Source organism: Haliaeetus leucocephalus, unplaced genomic scaffold (assembly GCF_000737465.1).
Source record: "Haliaeetus leucocephalus isolate CR32 unplaced genomic scaffold, Haliaeetus_leucocephalus-4.0 Scaffold964, whole genome shotgun sequence".
Classification (NCBI taxonomy): Eukaryota; Metazoa; Chordata; class Aves; order Accipitriformes; family Accipitridae; genus Haliaeetus; species Haliaeetus leucocephalus.
This window is the reverse complement of record NW_010973400.1, coordinates 2850020-2875368: the sequence shown is the minus strand read 5'-3', so window position 1 is coordinate 2875368 and position 25349 is coordinate 2850020. Positions and strand designations below refer to the sequence as shown.

Here is a 25349-nt window from a genome sequence, read left to right as displayed (position 1 = left end):
AGGAAACTTAATCTGTATGCAGGGTCAACTTCAAAGGGAGAGGAGGTCTAGGCTGAAGAAATACAAAAGGATGCATAACCAAAAGCCATGGGATTAAAGAAAGGGAAAGGTTAAAACACAAAGTGGAAAAAAAATCATTGAGAGCAAACCATTACACTGTCAAGCAAGGTCTTAGTGGCAATGATGGAAGCCCCATGACTTGGAAAGTTTAAATTTAGAGTAAACAAAGCATTAGGAGGCTTACATCCCAGGGAGCAGTCTTGCCTCATCAGGGAGACAGCCTGCACCGGCCACCTCTGCCTCTAGTGTCTCCTCTTCTGCGGTACATAATCACACTGCTCTGATGAGCTATTTCAGTCAAGCCAAATATTTCAAAGATACAGCAATTTAGAGATTATCTATGACCTCTGCATCAAGCAGTTCTTCTACTTGCAAATAATTAGCTGGGGGAACTGCTTGCCAGAGAGTTATATTTCAGCCTGGGCAAGATTCATGAATGAAGCTGCACTGGTTCTGTGATTTTTAAGAGCAACTTCGGCACTGCAGTAACCTCTTCTGGACCCTGAGCTCGCTGCTCACCATGCTCTGCAAAGTAATTAATGTAGCCTGACGAAGAGTTGCCAGAACTGCTCTTTAATTCAGTGACATTCTGAGACTGAAACCTTCCTTGTTCAAACTGTTTGTAAACCGTGGAGATCTTCTAATAAGCAGTATGACAAAACAGTGGGTTCTCCTCCCAGTGGTACTGATGACCCATATTCTTCCTTTCTATCATTTTCCTCCCTCTTTACCCTCGACCATCATAATCTTATAGATGTTCAGAGTCATGAGAAAGGGCCCTTTCTCATTCCTGTTGAGGCCACTTAACGCTGTTACATCAGTGGGACCATGCAATATCCTGTGACTAAGCATGGCAGTAGCCACTCTCCCTGGCCTACCAAGAAAGCTAGAGCAGTTGGATCATTTCCTTCTACTTTGTATTTTACTCTACCACAGTGTTAATCTAGAATATTTGGGGAAAATAAAACCCTCTTCAGAAACAGTAACACACAGACCCACCTTCCAGCCCCATCATTTTGTGACCAACAGCTGGCCCATGCTTTGAGAGTCATGCAGCTACTGGAAAGTTTATCTCATCTTTCACCAAAGAGGTCAGCTCCCTTTTGCTTTCTATCACAGAAACCTTCCTGGTAGGTGCAAATAAGAAGGGGGGGAAGAAAGGCTCAGGCAATCTTGTTGTTAGCATGCAAGGAATCTGCTCCCTTCTGTACCGATGCTGGAGCGACAGCGGGAGAGGTGGCAGCAAAGGTGTCCTATATCTCACTTAAAGGACAAAAGGAAATACCACATCAGCAGCACTAGTGATTCTTGTCACCAACGCCTGGTTGTCCCGTTGAGTGTTGAAAGAGACCCAGGCCACAGGCCATGCCTACTCTCCCTCCCCAAACTAGTTAATCTTTCTGAGGAGAGGCATGACTGGGCTCCAGAGCACCTTCTAAGCACAGCTCCTTTTGGGGAAAACAAGTCACACAGTAAAACATTGCCCTCTGAAGTGGTTTCATGCTGATTTCAGTACGTGCATATATGAAGACAAAAGTTAGCCTACAATGTCTTTTATAAATATCTGGGAGCAGAAACACAATGGATAAGTGCCTCTCCAGGGCTTTCTATTTTCATTCTAAACAAGCTTTGCTCCAGGGCTTTCTGTTTTCCCTCCAAATAAGCTGTGGTTTTACTTTTCTGTCAATTTACCAAAATGAGAATATTGCAGGTAATCTGCTGTAAAGTATAATCTAGTTTTCTGGTAATAAGTAATAATTTTAGGCCAACCATTAAACATTCTTCCATAGAGACCTTGAGTGGTTTATTGCTAAAAACTAGTGACATCAGGAATACTGATCCAGGAATTAGCAGCTGCGGAAAGCTTTATAAACAAACTACTCCAAACCTCTTCCTCTTCAGCTCAGCAGCTTCCTTCAAATAGAAATGTGCCTCCATGTATTTTTGCAGGCACAAGTTGGGCATTGTGAGCTTGGCTAGGATTGACTATGTTTCTTACTAAACTTAACGGGATTCACTTATCAGGAGGCACTTATCATTAGGCAATACAGAACACTTAACACTCCTATTTCTCCTTTGTCCTCTGTGCCAGCATTTGTTTGTTCATCTGAATAAACATACACTGCTGCTGTATCTGTTTATCAGCTTCCTTATTTCCCCAGAGGCAAGTTCTCATGAGATGTCCCCATGGCAGGGAAATGCAAATGTATGCAGTAGTGTGACAGGTGAGAGAACCACAGCTAAAGCAGATGAGGATGGTCCCCAGCAGATCTCCTTGGAATAAAAGGTGTCTCCAGATGTTCCCGTGTCACCCCCTGCTGTGCAGAAATGTAATTTAGCTTCTCCTCCATATACTTACACTAAAAAAATCAGACATTGGGTGGATTAAAAATAGGCTTGACCAACCCTATCTGGGTGACATGGGACAGAGCAAGAGAAAACCGCCACTGTGAAAGCACAATGCACAGACCTAACAAAAATCTTCAAGCTCTCAAAATTGTTAGGTTGCATGCTCAGACCAACTGCACCTGCACAATTGCTCCAAAGGGGTAAAGGTAAGTGGGAGTTACAGGTCATCATAAAGACACCAACACACAGAGGACCATGCTAACACAGCTCTGCTCTTCAGGACCCAAACTAACCTCTTTGCATGACCTTGCTTTGACACAGACTTTCTAGTGGGCATACAACTCAGCTCTCTGCATAAATTATGCAGTGTGGGTAAACACCCTCTTACCTACTGAAAATGACATTATTTCAATATGCTTTAATGACCCTTAGTATTCAAGGATTTACTTTTCTGGGTGAAAGCTGAATAGGTTTTGGTCCTGGCAGCTGCTCTTCCTGACCTACAAGCAAGAAAAAGGATGGTTCAGGCACCATCAAGCTCCTCCTCACAGACCTCCTCTGCCAAGGCAGGACAGTTTGCACTGCATAGCTCCCTTTTACCAGAGCCATCAAGGCTCCACGGGTTCCTCTTCTCTGTCCCCCATCCACACCTCCTGGCTGGGACAAGGACATTGCTCTCATTACTTCACAGTCAGGAATACCCTCTGCAGGACACCACAAGGAAAGTACAGAAGAGATAATACCAGACCAGACTGTTAATTAACAGCACTAGTCCCCCAAATTAGCTTCTATTATTAAAGGATGAGTGGGAATTTTCTACATTTTCATCTTCAAAATATCTCAAAGATGCTTCATGAATACAGCACAAATCGCTCTTTCCTTCCTGCCATATATCTCATGTGACTTGTGCTAACTCTGGGCTCCCCTGTTAAACTGAGTGAAGTGGGGAGAGCGGGGGGAGCTATTTAAAGAGCAAATGTCTGGCTTTCAACACAACTTTATTTTGTTGTTCTGATCTCTCCATATTCATGTGACTTGTGATCTAAAAGTTAACAAGAGACCAACCACATCAAAACTGAAATCCCAGTCCGAATGTCCAAGTTCTTTGTGCGTTTGGTAATCTCCCACTGAATCTGACATTACGGTGTTAGAACAACAGAAATGTGTAGTTTGGGGTCACTGCCTTAATGTCTCGGACACGCTCTCCCAAATGGTCTGCATTTCATTTCAAGCAAAAACAAGTGAGTAAAGCAAGGGATCCTGGCAGCCAACCACATAAGGCTGGATTAGGGTGGTTGTCTCAGTGTAATAACCCTTTGTTTCCCCCTTTTAACATAGAAACAATGAACTGGACATTTGCAAGGGAGAGAGCTTCAAAATGGGAATTAACTGTTATTCACAGGTAGTGTTTGCAAGGAACAGTATTAATAAGTGCCCCTTACACTCCCTCCAGGCCACTCTCCAGAGAAGCAGCAAGTTTATACAGTCATGGGTTTGATTAGACACAGTGATTTTATATACTTAATTTTGAACAGTTTGGTTTGGCTGACTTTTTAAATTACTGACAATCAGAATATACACACAATTGGTTCTTCCTATAGCAGCCATATAGCTGAGTTTCAAAACCACAAAAATACACAAAATTTCCTTGTCTACAGCTTTCCAATTTTCCTATATACATGCATTTCCTACCAGCAAGCTGCAGGCAGCTTGCCATTCAGCTTATGGAGTTTCTGGCTTACCCTTCAGAGAGGCCTCACCCCCACCAGGACTGAGAAAGAAGACAAGATTCATCTCTGGCATTCAGACTCAACCTACCCTGGCCAAGCACAGCACATTGAGGTATCAAAGGCACATTCGGGGGCACCAAAGAGGCACTGCAGATCTCCTCCAAAAAGACTCAGGAACTTGCCCAAGGTCCCTCAAGAAATTTGTGGCAGAACAGAGAATGTCAGCTACTTCCCTAGGACATCTGCATCCCCCAAAATGGGTGGAGTGTTCTGTTCTCAGTCACGTAACAAACATACTGTACAAGAGATCTGCTGCAAGACTACCTACAGAGAACATAATTCTCGCTCTGATAAATAGGGGAGCTGTAATTACAAGCAGTGTAAGTGTTGGAGGCAAAGCTCATGGGTAACAGCTCTGAGGACATAAGGAGCTAAGTCAGGCAGGTATGGATTTCTTTTAAATCCCTCCTGCACATAAAACCATGGCATGGAAAGCCGAAGGCTACATATTCCCTATTCTCAAGTTCTTTCAGATGCCTTAAGTGGGCCACTCGCCCACAAGGGATGAGGCTACGCACATAGCTATCAATTCCCACTGGGAAATGAAATGTTTCAAGTAAATTTTGCAGTAAATCAATAAAAGGAAGAAGGGAAGGCTAGCCTCTGCCAAAGTCTTCAGTCCATGTTCTCCCGCCCTAAACAACACAACTGCCTCTTGTCTGTTGTATTATGAACTTTCATTATCATATCTGGGAAAACCTTCCACTGATAAGGACCGTGTCCTCCCATACTACAACTCAGTCATTTGTTGTGCAGTGGAAGTGTTATGAGGGCAACTGCAAATCTCTCAGCTTAAGGGTTACACTACAGGTAAACATCAACCCTGTGCAATTTCTTGAGAATTTACCACTCACATTTGGAAGCCAAAGCACTCATATCATAAAAAAAAAATAATGCTATAAATTCCTCTTAAAAACCCTGGACGCAAGAGTGAGAAGTGATGTGGGAAACTCTGGCCTTTAGCCAAATTATAAAAGAAATTATTCACTAGCCCTGTAGGTTCATTAATCTAGTTCTGCTATAAATTTTTATTACAAGTTATTATTGATTCATAGCCATAAACACAGTGGATGCTTGAGATCTTTGGCCAAAAGTTTTCACAGTTGCAAATCCTGCACTTGGAAAGACTTGTGCTTACTTCAATATCCAGGAGCAGACCCCATTCCTCTCAACATCAGCCAGCTCATGTTTGTAATTTTAGTTGTTCCTACTGACAGTTGAGTAACACTGGCACCTTCCAAATAATCCTTTGATTTGCTGACATCACATGTGCTCTTGGGAGGATACATATAGTCAACATCCCCTACACAAATGGACAGAGCTGATTGATTAACTACTGATGCTTGGGACATTACAAGTTTAAGTGATGTATGATCACTTTCAGTGGCCTAAAAGCCAAATGAGTCAGAAGAAGTAAAACGAAGGATTCTCTCTGGGTTTCAAGTTACCAAAGTAAAAGCCTCTTGAAACAGGATCAGTTCTGAAGTAAAAAGAATGCCACAGCAACTTCTGAATGTGTTGAAAAAGCTAACCATTGGGAAAGAAAACTATAAAAAAAAAAAAGATCTTTGAATGCAGTCAAACATAACGTGGTCTTGCAGTGTAATTCTGTTTCAACCACATTCCTGAACTGCTACTGACTAGAGTTGCAGCAAAATTAAGAAATTCATCAGCAAAATCTAACTCAGTCCTGTCTAAACTACAAAGATGAATTACCCACTGAGCTGTGTGAGATGTCAGTGCTCCCATGCTGGGTAGCACTGCTTAATACAGGTCTATGCAGCACCAGCACAGAAAGCTGCTGCCTGGCCAAGGAAAGATGAAGTCCAAAGTTAACAGATCCAGTTTAACATGCAATACCTGAAGGGAAGTGCCAACTGAACAGGCAACATCTTCTTTAATTAAAGTTGCATACGAGTGGGGATAGCGAGAAGGACACATCTGATGACTTGGTACAATTCGGCCATAAAAAGAAGACTGGATGCTGATGGTGGTTCTGTGAGGACACCTCAGGGAGACATATTCTCCATCACAGGCATGATCAGTGTAATTCTTTAGTACTTGTGATATGTAACCTGCAAAAACCATGACAAAAACCATCATTAGTGAAAGGTAGTTAATATTTAGGTGATTTACAGCAGTGCAGTCTAACAAATACACAATTAACAAGCAATGAGGGATGCAGATTTTATTAGTCATCTCACACATGTGCAAAGGAGAGAGACAGTGACGTGGGGGGTGGCTTGGTGATTTGTCCTCCAGCCGTGTTATGTATCCTCAGTGGAAGCAATATTCAGGTGCTCCAAACTCTTAGTCCAATCACACCCCTTATTTACATTGGCGTATCTGTCAAGTTTACAGGAGATGCAGCTGAGCCAGACTCATCATTTAGACCACCTCTAGGTACCGCATGCAATTTTTGGCCCGCTAATACAAGACAGACTTCAATAAACTGGAGTGAGTTCAACAGAGGGCCACTGAGATGGTTGAGAGCTGGAGCACTTGCCCTGTAAGAAATGGCTTGTTCAGCCTGGAGAAGAGACAGCTTTGCAGGAAACTTAATAGTAGCCTGCCAGTATCTACACGGAGGTTATCAAGGAGATGGAGCCGCTCTTCACAATGGTGCATGGTAGGAGAATGAGAAATAACAGGTGCAAGATGGAACAACAGAGTTTCAGACCAGGTATATGGAGCAACTTTTTCACTGTGAGGGCAGTCAAGCAGTGGAGCAGGTTGCCCAGAGAAATTGTGCAGTCTACATCCTTGGAGGTTTTCAAGACCTTGCTGGATAAAGCCCTGAGCAACCTGGCCTGACCTTCTAGTTGACCCTGTTTTGAGCAGGAGCTTAGACTAGAGAACTGAAGTCCCTTCCAACCTCACTTTTCCTGTGAACTTACGATCATGGGCAAGAAAGGCCCAGACACAGAGCCACTAAGGGGAAAGTTGGGATTACAGTTAGTTGTATGAGGTCCTATTCCATCATGACACAGCAGTCACACCTTTGAGCTCCCTTCACAATACACCGTTTTAATTCTTCTGGTTGCCCCTTCTGTTCTAGGCCTTTGACACAAAAGCTTTGCTTTCTCTCCAATTCTGCAAAGTTTCAATCTTTTTAGAAGGAAAATGGTATGCAGAACCAAATCTCTCCTTGTTTGTTAGAGGATGACATTATCCATAATAATAAAGTTGTTAACAAGAATAAAGCCCGGGATCAAAGCCTCATAAAAGTTACACCAAGTTAAAAGGGCTGATTACAGTCAGGTTGCCATGGCAACTGCCAAACAAATCCTGACTTTGCCACACTCACGCATGAGGAGACACCACTGTGGTGCTGATATGGAGACGTCTGTGCAAGGAACTCTATAGCATGACCCATGTCAGCATCAGCCATGGTCCCATTCCACCCTACAAACTTCCTCTCTGTAATGAGTTTGGAAGTCCCCTTCCCACTACTGGTGACCCACACAAGTCTTTCAGCAGCAAACCCACAATGCCCTGTCCCCGTCTTCCTCCACCTTTTCTTAAGAGGTAGAGGAAGACAGGGACAGGGCATTGTAGGATTGCTGCTGGTAGTCGTTTCTTAAGAGGTAGAGAGAAAAGACAAAACCGTTGAGAGAAACAAGTAATCCCTGGACAAATTCCTTAAAGGGCACCTGAGGTATATCTTGGACTTGTTTTTTAAAAATGGCTGTGATTATTCTCTTGCTGGCCCATAATCATAGAACAATTTAGGCTGGTACCTCTGCAGGTCATCTAGTCCAACCTTCTGCTCAAAGCAGGGCCAGCTTAGACCAGGTTTCCCAGGGCCTTGCCTAGTTCTGAATATCTCCAAGGATGGGGCCTCCACAACCTCCCTGGGCAACCTGTGCCAATGCTTAACAACTTTCTCAGTGAAAAATTTTTTCATTACATGCAATTGGAATTTCTCATGTTATGACTTTTTTTTGCTCCCTCTGGTTCTTTTATTGTACATTTCAGAGAAAAGACTGGTTCCATCTCCTCTATACCTTTAGGTAGTGTAAAACAGTAATTATAGCCCATTCTCCTTATTCTTTACTTCTGCTAGATGAACAGACCAGGTCCCTCAGTCTCTTATTATTTATCATATGTTCCAGTACCCTTGCCTTCTTGGCAGCCAAAGGGACTCTCTCCAGATCCTCAACATCTTTGCTGTACTGAGGGGCCAGCTTGGTATGCAGTCAGCCTTCACTACTGCAAGGTGCACTGCTTCCTCATGTTCATCATCCTGTCCTCCAAGACGTGACAATACACACAGGGAAGCACAACTCATGTGATTTGAGAGAATTCATGTGGCTTGCTCAGAATAATTCAACATCAGCTCTAGCTATCCTTGTAGACACATCCGTAGGGTATATTTACTCCACTAACTTAAACACTCCTAGGGCCACTTCTCTGTCCCTAAGGCCATACCTAGCAACTTCTTCTTACTCTCCAAAATAGTACGGCCTACATCCAGAGCTTTGACTGGGACTAGTTCTTCTTCCATACCAACACTGAAACCTAGCTCAGGAGCTGTGTGAAAGAATACTGGTCTGAACAAATTCTGAAGTGCCTAAAACAACTATAATCATTGTTCTTAGAGATAACCAACCCATGGTAATTTAGCTTCACCATTCAAGCTGCCACTATGAGGGCTGTATTCTCTGATTTCTCTAAATTTTAGCCTGTAGCTCTTATTTAGCAGTTCTGTTGCTACAGTGCCTCAAGGTGTGTGCCAAATAGATATTTACTCAAATCAACATATTAATTTCCAAGTCCCCAGGGCAGCATTTGCTTATAAGAGAAAGGCTGAGACACAGCCCCAATAATTAGAGTAAGTGATAGGACTGCATCAAATCAGGGAACAGCAGTGTTTAATTTAGTGCCTTTATCTCACTTGTTCAAGGAAGCGCTCTGGGGATAAAATGAACTACTGGAGTGCATCTCCTTTCCCAGTAAGTAGAATACATGCTTTGTGTGATGCTGTACACCTAGTCCTGGAGTCAGATCAGCTCTTCTCCCTCAAAAGTAAGGCAACCATACAAGATGGACATCAGGAAAAGCAAACTACAAACAAAACCAGAATATAACACAAAACATTAAACCCCACTTTCCACACTGTTACTCCAGTGCATTAGGACTTTTCCCTGAGGCTGACCTATTAGGGAGCCAGAGAAATACAACCAAAGTGCAGTCAAGACTCTACTGGCTCCTCTGAATATTCAATTATTCTGTCAGAACAGCCATCTTAGAGCATGCCTTTCATATTACTAATTCAGGATCAGGGAAGGTTTCAACCCCTGCAATTAGTGCAGATCGCTTGTTGAAACAATTCCTCCCTCTCGTCTTCCATCAGCAATCTCAAAATAGCTTGAGTTCGTTCAAGCTCAAGATATTGAAGGGATTGAATGCTTTGATGGTGACTGGCTAATAATAAATAAAGCACAATGTCTAAAACATCTGGCACTGACCACTGTCAGAGAGAAGATATTGGATTAGGCAGGGGCATGATCAGGGATAACATGATGTTCTTCAAAGAGCAAAAGTGGCTGTAGAGAATTAGTGCACTTTTTTTTTTTAACTCTTTAAGTGTGCCAAATTTGCACTATGTTCATTGGTAGTCCTTTTGAAAGTGTTGGCATTTTGTTACCCATTTTTTCACGGTCCAGTAACCCAAAATCTGAATTGTTTTCGGCATCCTTGCTGAATTTTCAGTAGCAAGTCTCCAATGACCTTTTTTAGCACTACATGTGGTACCAGGGAGGGAACTACGGGGATGCTCTTTATCGAATGAAATGCACAAACATGTAGCCAATGGCAGGTGTTTGAGGACTTCGATGGCACTTGTATACCAAGGTAAGAACCACTTCATAAGTATACAAGGAATAGCTTACAGAACTCTCTGACTCTTTCCTGGCAAGCATGAAACAATCTCTTTTGGATGGCTGCAAGAAACTATTTTAGTTTAGTACAATGATACAGCAGATCACCAATCAGCTGTTCATAGACCACAGAATATGTCAGTCAAGAAACTGAGATGTTGAACATATTATCAAATTATTTTATCACTCCCCATTGAGTATATTTCTCTGCATTATTATCTGGGATATAAGCTACAGCCTTACAAGTGTCCACTCCAAAAAAAGATAAGGCAGGCTGTTATTAAAGACGGCCAAAGACATTTGTCACTCCTTTTTTCACCCTCAAATTCTGGGATGTGAAATCACCATTGTCAGATCCAGGAACCGAAGGCAAGCAATTATTTGAGGAAAACATCCTAGCTGTACTGCCCCAGTCAAATCTACTCTATTTTGTCATGGTTCATCTTGGAGTGGAAGTGACATAAATTCTCATCATTTTATCAGGAAATTTTTTGGTGGTTCACTTATTAGCCTATCTAGGGAAGACAATGTTAGAGTAGGTGGTAATTTGACCTTTTCTTTAAAAATATATATTTCACTTGAAAGCATGGTAAAAGCATAAAAGAAATCTAAAGCATTAAGCCCTCCAAAACTTTTCTAAATGCTACATATTTTGAAAATCTGGGATTAAAAATAACAATCTTAGAATCCTTTGGGTTTAGTACTTCTCTTTTTTTGAGGATTGTGTTGAGGACATGGAATCTTTGCTGGTGGGCATTCATACTCCCAAATTAAATCAATGTATAGAAGTCAAGTGCTAAACATCAACTCAATTCAAAAGACCAATGTCACTACCAAAGCAGGGATTTACACTCCGAAGACAGAATAAACAACCAAAAGTAGTGCATCACAAAAACGATAGATCATTAGATCATTTTTTCCCTCTAACAAGAAGGAAGTGTTCCTTTCAAACACCACTTGCAATTTATTTTTCCAAAGTCCAGAGTTTGACGCCTATCAGTCATCAGCAATTACTCTCTACTACTTACCAAACACAGCGCTTAATGCTGACTGTAACTCTATCCCACTGTCGTGGTTTAACCCCAGCCAGCAACTAAGCCCCACACAGCCACTCAATCACTCCCCCCTGGTGGGATGAGGGAGAGAATCAGAAGAGTAAAAATGAGAAAACTTGTGGGTTGAGATAAAGACAGTTTAACAGGTAAAGCAAAAGCTGCACACGCAAGCAAAGCCAAACAAGGAATTCATTCCCCACTTCCCATGGGCAGGCAGGTGTTCAGCCATCTCCAGGAGAGCAGGGCTCCATCACGCCTAACGGTGACTTGGGAAGACAAACGCCATTGCTCCGAACATCCCCCCCCACTTCCTTCTTCTTCCCCCAGCTTTATATGCTGAGCATGACGTCCTATGGTCTGGGATACCCCTTTGGCCAGGTGGGGTCAGCTGTCCCAGCTGTGTCCCCTCCCAGCTCCTTGTGACCCCCCAGCCTCCTCACTGGTGGGGTGGGGTGAGGAGCAGAAAAGGCCTCGACTCTGTGTGAGCACTGCTCAGCAGGAACGGAAACATCCCTGTGTTATCAACACTGTTTTCAGCACAAATCCAAAACAAAGCCCCATACTAGCTACTGTGAAGAAAATTAACTCTATCCCAGCCCAAACCAGCACACCCACCTAGCAACCACAGTTCCCAAGAACCATTTTCACCATTGCCTCTCCAGGGAACTGTTGCTCAGTTCTCATCCAACAGCCAGTTCTAACCCTTAACACACATGTGGACTAGAGAAAAATAACAGTTTCATACAGAATATTATCATTTTACAGGTACTGTAAATCTAAACATCGTCATTTACTTACTCTCATAGAGCTACAACCCTGCCTTTTTGAAACCAAAGCAACTGATGGAGTGGTCCACAAAAGCACAGATGATGCAAGAGCTTCCATCCCATCCAGATGTAGGATAATAGTAGAGTATGCAAACACTCGTTCATATATCCTATTTAACTATTGTTGTCTAAAAGCAGTAAGCCCTCTTCTCCTACTTCCACTAAATACAGTTCTAGTTTTGCTTGACAAGGCACAGAGCAACACACCAGCTCGCCAGTCATCAGAAGCCAAATTTCATCTTTCACCAGGAAACATCTCTGTGGGTGTGTGCTGGAGAAACAGAGAGAATCACAATAAAACTACCTCTTTCTACAGTTTGGATATGATCTGAAACTTCTAATAAATTACAAGGAAACTCAAAAGTATTTTAACGGTTAACGAACTACTACACATAAATCAAGCCAGAGCTTCATTAATATCTGCATTGAGCTCTATCTAAGCTATAGTAATGTCTTCTTAAAACATCCCATTCTGAGCTTTTGTTGTTACAAATATAGACGTGTATACATATTATAGAGAAAAATCAACATAATGAAAAAAGAACATTATACTTAGAAATAAGCCATTTCCCATTACCTGAAACACATGAAGTCAGTGCAATTAACTGTGTTGGTGAACAAAACATTGCCTTGTTCCTGGTTGACACAGATTCTTTTATTTTTAATCCTCTTATTTTCCAAACCTGTATTGTTTTTTCAGTATCTACTGTTATTCTTTTCTAGTTTCCTCAGCTTCCTTGCAGATGTTTTTGAAACTCTGAATGTGAAACAGAACATTCTTCCAGGAGAGACCTTAATCAGATACTTTCTGAAGCTCAGACTACCCCTGTACCACACTATTTTTCAGATAGGCTATGGACTTCAGAATTTCAGCTTATTCTTTATACGCAGAACACCAATACTCATAACATCTCACAGAAACAGTGCTAAGCCTGTGGAATAGAATAACACGCTACGAGGATAGGCAAACAGGGCTGAAATGTGACCCCAGGCAAGGCTTGAAGCCAGAGCAAGTAACTCAATGAATGCATTTCATACCAGGCATTACTGATAATCCTGTGGTTGCAGTAGTAAAAGCAGCTCTCTCAAATCACAGAGCAGCCTAGTACAGACAAGTAGCGTTTGTTATGCTTTGTTACTAATGCTGGAGATTAAAACTTGCTATTACAAACCTTCTACAGAGAGATTTACTTTCACTTCAGCTACTCCCCAACCCTTTCACCCTTCAGATACCATACAGCACTGGAAAAACTTGAACATCTTGTAAGCATACTTAGGAAAATATTTTTAAGTCAACAGTTCCTTGCCCACTATCTGATCTTCTGTACCACAGTTGTGGCTCCAAACAGTATCCAGTGTTAACTTAGAAAAATGTCTTTGAAACAAGAGTGAATTTAGAACTGCAGCTGAGTGCCAGCATTTCAAGGCTAAACAAGGTAACGTTTTCTAAATTCTGAACAGTATTTCATAGGTCTCCTGGGTTTGTGTAAGGATGAGAAGGTAGTGGAAATTGAACTGCTGAAGGCTAGGGGTGACAGGAATAAAAACATGGTGGGTTTCAACTCTGCAGGCTTGAATCTAACTCAGATACTACTGAGGATTATGGCTAATTATTCCCTTAAATTTCCTAACTGTAAACTCCTCTAGAATTTAATAAAACACTACAGCCCAAGCACAGAGTGTTGGAATAACTCTGGAGAATTTAATAAGCAACTCCAACTGCAAGGACTTTGGGTCTAGAAATTTAAAGAATTGCTCTAAAAATTCAATACAAAAAATCTTGTTTGCTATTTGAACATCATTTTCATCATTTTCTTTGAACGTCCCATAAGTCTATGGTTTCTTGAGAACTTACTTTTTTCTAAGATAAGTTTTTAAAGCGCTTATGGCTATGGAGCTTATTTTTTTCCTGATCTTTTGCATTTTGAAAAGGCAAATGAACAGAGTTTAAAAATTACCCTTTTTTTTTAAGTTTATCTTTCTAGAATCAGGGAAATTTAGCCTGGATGGGCCTCCTGGAGTTCATCTAGTCCAAACTGCTGCTCAGAGTAGGGCCAATATCAAAGTGAGATCAAGCTGCTGAGCACCTTGTTCAGCCCTTGCTCAGGACTGCCAAGGACAGGGATTCCCCAGCCTCTGAAATACCCATGCCAGTGCTTCACCAACCTTCTGATTAAAATTTTTTTCAAATAAGTGCTCAGAATTTCCCCTGTCACAACTCATGTCTGTTGCCTCTTGCCTTTTTATTTTGCACCTCTGAGAGGAGCCTAGCTTTGGTTTATTTATAACTATTTTTAGGAAGCAGAAGGAAGCATCTGGATATCCCCTCAGCCTTCTCTTCGCTAGCCTCCCCTCCTATGCCATGTGCTCCAACCCCAAACTACCATACTGGCCCTCCACTGGACTCCCTCCAGTTTGTCAGGGTTTCTGTTAGAATCTTACACCAGTATCATGACCTGTAATTCAAGGGGTTGACCATCCAGTTCCTCTGGATTAAGGAATTTTTTTAAAATTTGTTTCACTAGCTGTATGGTTGCAGACAGCCACGATGTTGAAGGAAACTTGACAGTACAGAGAATTTGGCTGGAAGAAGCTGCACCAAGACTTCACCAACCTGCAGCCCTCTCTCCAGCTGTTTATTCCTGCTCCCCTATTTCAGATCAAAGCCTCTTCCATTGATCTGTGTGCATGTGTGTGTATGGGGGTCTCAGTGACAGCAACCAGAGTGGGACCACAGGTCAGAGGGTCCGTGTGTGTCCTGCCAGCAACCGGAGGAAGTGAGGGTGTGCATTTTGTGTGGGTTATGTATGTCCATCTGTGATCACCGGTGACTATCAAGCTGGACTAGCTGGCATGTAGAATAAGAGCTTTGGGATCCAGGTATGAAAGCATCCACAAGTGTAGGTCAGATACTGGAGAGACCAGACAGCCTCTGAGTTGGCTACAGGAGAGACCAGGAGGTCCAGGCCACCCATGGGAAGACCAGAGGTCAGGGAGTCAACTGAGAGACCCATCTGCAGGCACACGTCTGTGTGTGAGGCCACTGGAGATGAGAGGACCCATGAGCCAGCTATTGCATGGACTGCCTAAGGCCAGTTACTGAGGGATCCACACTGCATGTATGCATGCATATTTTCTACTCACAGGCTTTCATCCTGATCAACGAGAGAAGGGAACAGGATGAGGCCACTGGTGCTGTTTGTGTTTGTGTGAATGCTGAGTGTTTCTCCCTGTGTTGATCTGAGCAGCCTTAGACAGCTCAGCATCACTGCTGCCTGCACCTGGGAACACAGGGCTGCTGCTCACTTGCCTCTATCAGGCTACCAGATTTGGCAACTCCGAACACTTCCCACTAAAAATTCCATGTGTGTGTGTACATATGTGTATATATATAATGTATTTATATGCAGACATGCACACACGCACAGAGACACATGCTAAAAAAAAAAACCAAACAAACAACTTTGCAGAATATTTTACCTAGTTTAAGTTGCAGGAGAAGCCTGAACCCCACTATAACTGTGGTGTTCATTTTTTGCAGTGCTAAATTTCTTAGAACACTTTGTTAAAATAGTGTTATAGCATTATAAATATTAATACATTATATAATTAATGTTAGTGTTACAGCATTATAAATATTAATGTCTTACTCTAATCGTAAAAAGTATAACTTAGCATGCATTAGTATGTATTATGTGTCAATTATATGAAGTATATTGCACATAGCACAATCATATTTATAAAATATATCTTATAGCATAACCTAAAGACAATTACCAGGTCACCTTGGGAAGCCTTACAGGATTTGTTCAGTACTCAGAGAATGAGAGCTGTAATTTTCAGAGAGATTTAGTGTATACTTCTTACAGCCCACAAAGGTCAATTCCACGCACTATAGACAAGCTAGGCGCTATTTCATTCTAGAGGTACAGCTGCAGTTAGTGTTAAGGTCATCACTTTATAGCTGAAGGAACTACATAAGTGACACTTCCTGAGCAGCTTCAATTGGCTCTTTCTCCTTGGCTCTCAACCAAGTCCTTGCCAAAACACAGTCATCACACAAATAAATCACAGCACTACTCACTGTGGCCTTGCTATTACATTCTAAGTAGTGATCAAGAGCTCACACCACTGGGGGTCATGTAGCTCTTATACATTAAGTTATAACAGGTTATTTTATTGAGAGGACAGTTTTTCTCTAGATGGCTTATATACCAGAGATTTTTCACAGCAGAACTACAGTGATATAATTAGGCTGCCATAATGATACCCATGTAATTTTCCGTAGTAAACGTAGTCACATGAGGACACACTTGCATAACTACCAATGCACCTTTGCTGGTAAACTTCCCCATGTAGACAAGTTTTAGTGGTGGTCATTTTGACTTTCAGTTCCACAATAAAGTCCTTTTGATCCTACCCCTTCCTGTGACAATTCTTACGGAAAACAAATTTGACCATGCAAATCAACATCATTACAATCTAGCATCCAAATGGAAAGATCCTAGCTAAGAAAAAACAATCCCAAAGCTTGATGTCTTCCTGCAACCATAGGCAGCACTGCCTGCCACAAGTTTTAAGAGCTCAAACAGGATCTGTCCCCACATTCAGCCTGCTCCCATGGCATGCTGATGCTCAACCTTTCCTACAAGCATCACTGGGTCTTATGCCAAGAGACTGACAGCCCTTCTGCACCTTCTGGTCCAGTCACTAAAATGGCTGAAATCAAATTTGTGCCATTTCTTAAGGGCCAGGGACCAACTTAATCATGTGTCGCTAAAGCGATTTTAATCTTATGTAACAGGGAAAGGAGTCAGGAGCTGGATTCATGCACCTCCCTCAGGACATGCTCTGAGCTTACTGAATGTCTCCCTACATATTCAAGAGGCCAAGAACATTTTATGGTGATGAACATCTCAGTCCACCTCCACCTAACCCATGATATAGAACAGCATAGCATAGCATAGCATTTGCACTTCATAGCTTGTGTGGTCAGTCTGCAAACAATCGCTGTCACACTTTCTCCACTCCCAGGGGAGAAGCACCCTATAAGCCTCTGCAAGGCACCTCTTTATCTCCATCAAATCCCTTCTTGGGCCCTCCTTAGCCATATCACCCACAGAGAAGTCAATGCTGGTGAGCACAATGCCCGACAGCAGTCTTCTGGTGCACCCTCATGCCCAAATAATGCACCTTTTGGGTTTTCCTCCAGTATTTTGAAAGCACGGGTTTACCACATATCAAAGAAAATTCAGTCCCAAATCTTCTCTGGAAAGAGGAAATATTTGGCATCTGTCATGAAAGCACCTGCTGTATATCAGGTCTTTGGTAAGGTCTGTGACAGCTCCTTCGTGTCCCTATGTAGCATGACAGTGAGAGACAGAGCACCAACCTGGGAAGGTTGGGGACTGTCCAGTTTGACCAAAACATATTTTCACTATTGCAAACACATGGGGAAGGGGTTGCTTCTGTATTAGAAACATGCAGCAAGGGAAATATACATCAGCTTTGTTATAACCATGCACCTCTGCAGAGCTACAGCAGAAGTAGTGCCTAAAAGCAGCCTGGCCTTTGCCCACAGCTTTACTGGGAGTGACAGGGAAGTATCCTGTTACCACCCAAATTAAGAGAAAGCTTTTGCACAGCATATCACACTGGGACAAAGAAAACAGTTATTTGACCACACAAGTGACAGACAAGTTTTTATGTGCACTGACCAACTCTTTAAGCAAATCAAGAACTAAGCCATGACAATCTGACCAGGGCTAAAAAACACCAGCGCTAAATAAACAGGTTTCTGCCTATTCGGGAGAACTTATTCTGACAAGATTATGAGTACAGAGAGATGGCAGCTTTGTTTAGACTAGGGCAAACAGCAGGAGTGAAGGCAAAGTGCATAACCCTGCAGGGGCTGCTGCTAAAGCCATCACAAGCAGATGTGAGCGCTTCACACACAGTGCCAGAGGCCAGCTCTGGGGCTCTCAGAGTGACCTACACATCCCTGAAAAAAGTAGATTTCAACTGGCAGGTCAAAATGTTGAACAACTCCTGTGATACTAGGGAGCAGATCTAAAATCCTGTTACCTTGCATGAAATAATACAGCGTGACTTACATGTGCAAATATCATCTTGGCAGGGAAAAGTTCTCCTACAGGAAAATATTTCCAATCAGGTTGTAGTCTCTCTCACTGATTTTAACAAGCACTTCAATGCTCCAATGGTCATTTTTATTAGAAACTTTTTTGTATTGCAAACTGTGAAATTGAAGGCCTCCCTCATTTGACATTGTGTAATAAGGGTAGAGGATGATAGGCAATTTTCATGCCCAAGTAGGTCAAATCACTCTGGATTGCTTTGCCACCTAGCAATTTTTTTCCACTGAAGAAGCAGAAAACTTTGGGGGACAGTGAAAAATTGCTGTCTGTGGTAGGAATGGCAGCTACTGCTTACAGACATACAGTGTGAGCTCTGCGGAGGCACTGCAGAGAATCCACACTTGTGGTTCCCCTCCGGACTAGAGACCTTGTGCTTAATTCTCCCAGAATTCACCTCCCAAGAAAATTCAAAAATTAGGCAAAAGCTTGTTTCCAACACTGGGATTTTAACATCTCCCTTTTCCTTCTGCTTTAAATTCCATATTTTATTTATTTATTCTTATCCAGGGTAGATTTGACAAATTTAATGAAAGCAACAGCTCCAGAATGAACCTGCATCCTTTTCCCCAGGACCTGCAGTAAGAACTATGATGCTGCCCTCTGCATAACCTTCGCCTGTGAAATGCATATTTCTCTTTGCTTTGGCCAGGCCTTGGCAGCTTTATGAATCCCAAGAGAGGAAAGAAAATGAGGAGAGACTGAGACAAGATAGAAAAGGCTAAACAGTGAAAGGAAGAAGCAGAGTAGGGGGGAAAGAAGGAAATGAAAAAGGGAAAACAAAAGGAGACACAGGGTAGTGTAGGCACATAAAAAAAAAAAAATTCTCTTTCTCATTTGTCAGTTAGAAGTGTGGTCCCAGGAACTTATCCTGCCAGCAAGAATCAGCTGGAAGCATCATGGAGGCTGGGTCACTTGAAACTGGAGAAACAGAGAGCAGCCTTATAATACTAAAAAGGAGAAAAAAGAAAGATTTTGAGCAAGAATATCCATTTCTAAGTGACCTCTCTTTATGTTCCTAAGTGGTCAAGCTCAAAATCATATCTGCTTGCAGAAAGGACTGTGTTACCCAGAGATAAAAATTATCCAGGAGAAAAGGGAGCTCAGACTGGCTGTAAAAAGAGAAAAAATAAGAAGATAAAAAAGTAAGTTTGCATGAGTCTCCCCTAATTTCTGATATGCCCTATCTCTGATGACCTGGTTACAAACCTCAAATATTGCCTTAACAGAACGGGCAGTGTGTTGCATATGCAACAACCAGGCAAAACTGCCAGATAAGCATCTTCTGTTTAAGCCATTGACTTCAGCCAAGAGGGATTTTATTATTCACCAGTAACCGGACAACTTAAAGCAATGATAAATGTTGTCAGGGTAGCAGGAATGATGATTTCACAGGTAAATTGGGGTTTTTTATTGTTTGATATAAAAAATACTAACAAGAGAGAGGCATCCTGAGCATCACCGGTTCGAGCTGTCAGGCTGCCCAAGCAGCCTGAAGCTAGCTAACCTCAACTTCCCACATGCTCCTCCTGGAAAAGACATCGCAGGAATGGGCAGGAAAATAGCGCTTGGGAGTAAAGGCAGGATGGTCTCTGCACCTCGGGCTGAAGATCAAGCATTAATGCAGGAGCTTCCTTTCTGCCTGTTAAACAAGCTATACCTTCCTAGTGCTCAAGTGAAAGCCTTGCCTCTCTCAAAATATCTCACCAATTTAACTGTAGTTTTATTTTTCCTGAAGAATCACATCACTCAATCACAGAACTTGTAGTATTCTGTTGGGGCTTTAAAAATTACTGGCTAAATTAGCTTATCCTAGTTTAGGCTTCATTATCTAGACCTATTAGACCCCTGTCCCCAGATTTTTTCTTTTTTGCATTGGTGGGAAGGTAGCTTTGTTTCCTAGCTAAGCAAAGACATAGCGTGGAGAACTTTGGCTTAGAAGACTGCCCCTTCCAGCCCACCACTCATGATGTTTAGCTGCCATTTGAGCTCTCTGCATAGAGTCAGTAGAAAGAAGAAAGCACTGTCAGGCATGAAACATTTTATTCTAAAGTAGATGTCTAACTGAGAAAAGGAGTAGAGGTCAGACAAGCCATGTCTGAAACTGGTTTACACCTCTCTGCTGACTGTAAAGGGAGCCCCACATAACTAGCTCAAACATAATTTCATTATAGGCATCAAAAGAAAGATGAGCTGAACTGCTCATTGTGTATCATAGCATTGAGCAATGGCTTCATGACCTTCTTCTGATAAGGGTTTCCCAAGGTGAAGCTCACTTTGGGTAAGGAAGGTCAGTACTGTGGCAGCTCACTGCCCTGATCCCTCCGGGATCCCACACATGAATGAAGGTTTATGGTACAGCAACACAGTGGTTGCTGGTGCTAGGACACAGTCTTTGGAGAGACTCTGGTGTTCTTCAGCCTCTGCTATTCCTGCTGCCACCATAACTTTTGTCTTTAGTACCTTAAATCACGTTAAAGCGATTCCTACATAAAACAAAAGAAAAGCTGCATTTATATAAATAAATAAAACAAGCCCAGGCTCAATCCATAGCCCTGAGGGAGAAGGATGAAACACCACCAGCATGACTGATAAGCTAAAATGACTACATTCTTCTCCTTACCCCCGAAACAAGGTGAAGTTTTCTGTTTGGACAACCTGCACTCTCCCCTGAGCCATGCCCTGACAATGACTGGGAAACTACTAGTTAGTGAAGGTCCAAATAGTGACCTTAAGCGTGCAAAAACTTGAACAGGACAATTGTGTGGCAGCTGTTAGCACATGCCCCTGATGCTTTTTAGTTTACTAGTATAAAGATTTAACCATACTAGTTTAGCTTCTCAGGACCAAAAGGCCATTCACAGGCAGCTTCTACCTCCTCCCTGATGCCATCAAGAACGCCCAGTTCTGGCTGCCAGCCGCAGGGCCAGAGAAGAGTTCCCAGCACACTTCATCTGGGATCAGTTTCATCTGCACCTCAGTTTCCCAAATATCAGCTGAAGATGACCCCATTTCTGCATCTATGGGCAGGCTAGGAAAAAATAAGGACCCGTGAATGGGAAGTAACAGGAGCCACAGAAACACTGGGGATAAAGAGATATAAATGCATACTGATTTTTAATCAGGAGCACTCAGTAGCACTTCAGGACATGACAAAGGGAATGAAAGGATACACAAAGAGAGGGAACTGCTTAATCTGGAATATAAGTTAATAATAATAATAATGAAGACATCTGACTAACAGAGAAAAGACAGAACAGCCCTGTTCTACCACATCACCCCAATCATCTCTTTAAAGGCATTAAGAGAAAACACAAAAGGTATTTTTCCACAGAATCCCTTTTCTCCCTCACCTCTCACTGAGGCCATTCCCCATATTTGCAGCTTCTTTCAAGGACAGAAATAATATTTGGCTTCCTTGGCAACGAAGAACAAAGAGACAATAGAAATCCAACAGTGGAATTTATTAAGCCGCATACTACACTAACCCCTTGTATAGGGACAGCAATCAGGCAGAGCAGAATGGCCCCAGCGTAACAGCAGTTAGAAAAGCTTTTCGGCTAAAAGCTATTTGCGCTGCTTTGACACAGAGCAGTTGTTTTGACTAATAGGCTAGAGAAGGGGATTTCTTTTGCAGAGTAACACTTTGAAGGGCTCTTTGCCTCACAGCTGTAACAGCAACAACATCCACAACACACGTTTTCCTCCTACCTATTGTATTACATACCAAAACACATCACAGGCCAAAACAGTTTCAGGGTCCGCTGCTGCTATACTTGGTGAGAACTGTGCTCGTATATGGGCAGCATTACAGCTAAAGGCTGTGATTAAAAACTACAAGACCTGGGAGCATTTCCAAGTCTTTGGATCTGAGTGCACATCCCAGCTGTATCCCAACCCCATACTGGAAGCAGACACATCATCCCTCCCCAGAAAAGGCGATTTTTTTTTTTTTTTTTTTTTTTTTATCTTCAGACAGCTTATATTGATGAATATCCCCTCCTACATTATTCTGGTTTGGGACAGGACAGGGAACTGCACCTAGTTATTCCGCTGGTGAGTCTAATGTTATGCTTTTCTGTTACACTAAGGAACACTTCTGAAGCTGTGTATGTCATCTGCATATTTTGCAGATGATACAGAACTGGAAGAAGCAGTTGATAGATCAGGTTGTTGTTCCATCATTCAGAGGGACCTTGACAATCTGCAGAAATGAGCAAACAGGAATCTCATGAATTTTAACTAAGGGAAAATGCCAAGTCCTGCTCATGGGGAGGAGTATCCCCATGCACCATGCTGGGGACCAACAGGCTGGAAAGCAGCTTTGTACAAAAGGATTAGGGCGTCCTAGTGGGTGCCAAGTTGACCACAAGCCAGTAATGTGCCCTCACAGCAAAGGCAGCCATTGGTAGGAGTATCACCAGCAGGTCAAGAGAGGTAAGCCCACCCCTCAGCACTGGTGAGACCCATCTGGAGTGTAGTGTCCAATTCTGGATTCCCCAGTACGAGAGAGACATGAGCATACTGGTGCAAGTCCAGCGAAAGGCCACAAAGAAGATCAGGGGACTGGAATATCTGTCATATGAGGAGAGGCTGCGACTGCTTAGACTGGAGATGAGAAGGTTCAGGGGGATCTTGTCAATATGTATAAATAACTGATGTGGGGGCGAGTAAAGAAGACAGAGCCAGGATCTTCTCAGTGGTACCCAGTGGATGAACAAGAGGCAATGGGCACAAACTGAAATACAGGAAATTCCATTTAAACATATATGTATAAAACATATATGTATAACTGTGAGGGTGGTCAAACACTGTAATGGGTTGCCCAGAGAGGTTGTGGAGTATCCCACCTGCCAGATATTCAAAATCCAATTAGACATGGCCCCGAACAACCTGCTGTAGGTGACCCTGCTCTAAGAAGATAGGTTGGACTAGACAATCTCAAGAGTACCTTCCAACCTCAGCCATTCTGTGATATCACATCACTTCTCAGCATGCATTGACAATCCCTAGTCTCCTTTAAAACACCCTGGAAGAAAAACTTTATTCAAAGTTGGAGTTCTGTTTGTCATGACCCCAGGCAGCATTTCAGCATCATTTCAGCTTTGTTCACATAGAGATGCTTATTAATTAGACTCAGACTGTCCTGCAACAAAGTTCAGGAAAGTAAGGAATGGCTTTCCCAGGTACATCTCCTGGACAAGCAGCACCACTGACCTTTATAAATGACATTATCATTCAAGCAAACTGCTGCTCCAGACAATGGAAGTGGCACTTGGCACTCTGCTGAGTAAGCACGGTAACAAGATCACCTTTCAGGATTTGTTTAGTCTTGTCTATGAATTAGACTTACTCTGATGCAACCATGGAGAGTGCTACAGGAACACAGTTTTAGATAATGAAATTTGAATAATTTGTTATTAATTTTATGTAATGACTTAGCACCCAGATTTTACACAACCAATAGCATTCCCTTGTTGCCTGCTTGATTACTCCTTCCGAAGTTTGTTCTCCAAATCTCCACAAATGCCTTCCCAAATCATCACAAGCAATCTCTCAGCAAAGAGGAGAAAATCACCTGGCAGGTGAAGAGATGATGAGACATAGTCTCTGGAAACCAGGTGCTGCTCCCACCAGAAACACCACCCTCCACAGAGAGAGATGCTTTCCCTGTCCAAGAGAAAAGGCCATGCCAGGGGTGCTACAGAAAACGTACCAGCAGATGCCTGCCACTTTGACCTCTGTTTTTCCCCAGGACTTGCGAGCACGTGCTGTCCTGGCAGCAAACTCAGCGCTTTGAGGTCTATCCTCATGCATTGTCTGGCAAAAGGGCTCCATAGGTGAGTGACACGTTCAACCTCCCCTTAGTGAAGGGAAGCAGGCATTTCTGTAACGTTTTATGCTAAAGCATACATCCAGCCCAGGTCTGAAGTGTCACACACTGAAAGTACTGCAGAGTGTACTGCAGGGTGAACAGCAGAAAGATCGCCTGACACTGAGAAGTGTGGTGATAAGTCACAGATAAAAGTCAAGGTAAATAAATGCAAAGTAACACACGATAGAGGTTTTGGAGTAGTAACAGCTCTGTGAAAATCTAAAAATCAATATTCAGTAATAACCAGGAAAAAAAAATAAAATAAATACTAGGAATTGTTAGGAAGGAATAGAAAGCAACCCAGAAATCGCCATGGCATCACTGTATAACCATTCAAGGACTTGTATTCAGAAGACTACCTGCATTCCTGGGTCCTCCCCTCCCACCTCCGTCCCCGCTCAGAAAGCATGCAGTGGACTTAGAGACGGTTAAGAGAAAGGTGTTAAGTTGCAAGTAGCCTTCTTCTACCTGAGGACAGATAACTGAGAGGTGCAACAGACCACACAGAAACTGGAAGGGAGGTAAGGGGACTGAAAGTTTTGTTTATTTCCTTGAAAAAAAAAAAAAGGTTGGTGTAGGCAGTAATGAGGTAAATGAGGTAAACAAAAGGAGGTATTTCCTTACCTTCTGCAAAGCTGAGCTGTTGCACTTACTGCCACTGCCCTTCTGCAGGTCTCAAACATTTACATGGAGTAAAAACACCACAACATCAATGAATGGAAGCAAAATCCACCAACAACCAGTGAACTCACACAGAACTCTTATTTAAGAGCTGTGAGGGCGATCAGACACGAGAAGAAGTTGCCCAGAGTGGTTACGGGTGGCCCCTTGGTTCAACCTGGTATAGCTGCTCTTGCATGATGTTTAAAGTGCCTATATCTCTGCAGTGCCTGTACAGGGAGCCAAGGATGAGTATCTCAGATACAGAAATCTGCATGGTAGACTCAGAAGAAGTTAGGACAGAGTAATCCCAGCTCTACTTTGCACTGGGTTTTGCTCTCAAGCTACCCAATCTATCAGAAGGTAAAAGAGCGATGATGATGATGATGAATTATTATCATTATTATTATCATCATCAACTGTTATTATTATTACCTGGAAATAAGCTGTAGCATATTAGGTAACATATCAGTACAGCAGAAAAGTCAGTAGGCTACTCTTATTAGCAGATAAAGAAATAGTGGAAGGGAGCATGTCTGTCAAAGTCACATGAAGATTGGCTTTTGCAGAGAGCGTAGCCTTCAGCACCGGGTGGCATGTTTATTAACTGAGTCTATCAATCTGCTTACAGTATCTGTCCCTGTTTCCATAGCCTGGAGCTGTGGTACTGAGGTGGATTGTATTAAGCAGAGTTAAAGA

General features: G+C 42.5%; 1 protein-coding gene across 1 annotated transcript in view; it reads right to left on the bottom strand.

Annotated features, from left to right (window-relative positions):
* Positions 1 to 25349, bottom strand: part of EVA1A (eva-1 homolog A (C. elegans)) — a 211094-nt gene that overhangs the window by 145171 nt on the left and 40574 nt on the right. The window contains exon 2 of the mRNA XM_010584275.1: positions 6060 to 6274. Within this exon, the coding sequence (XP_010582577.1) occupies positions 6060 to 6274 (215 nt within the window). The remainder of the gene's footprint in view (positions 1 to 6059; positions 6275 to 25349) is intronic.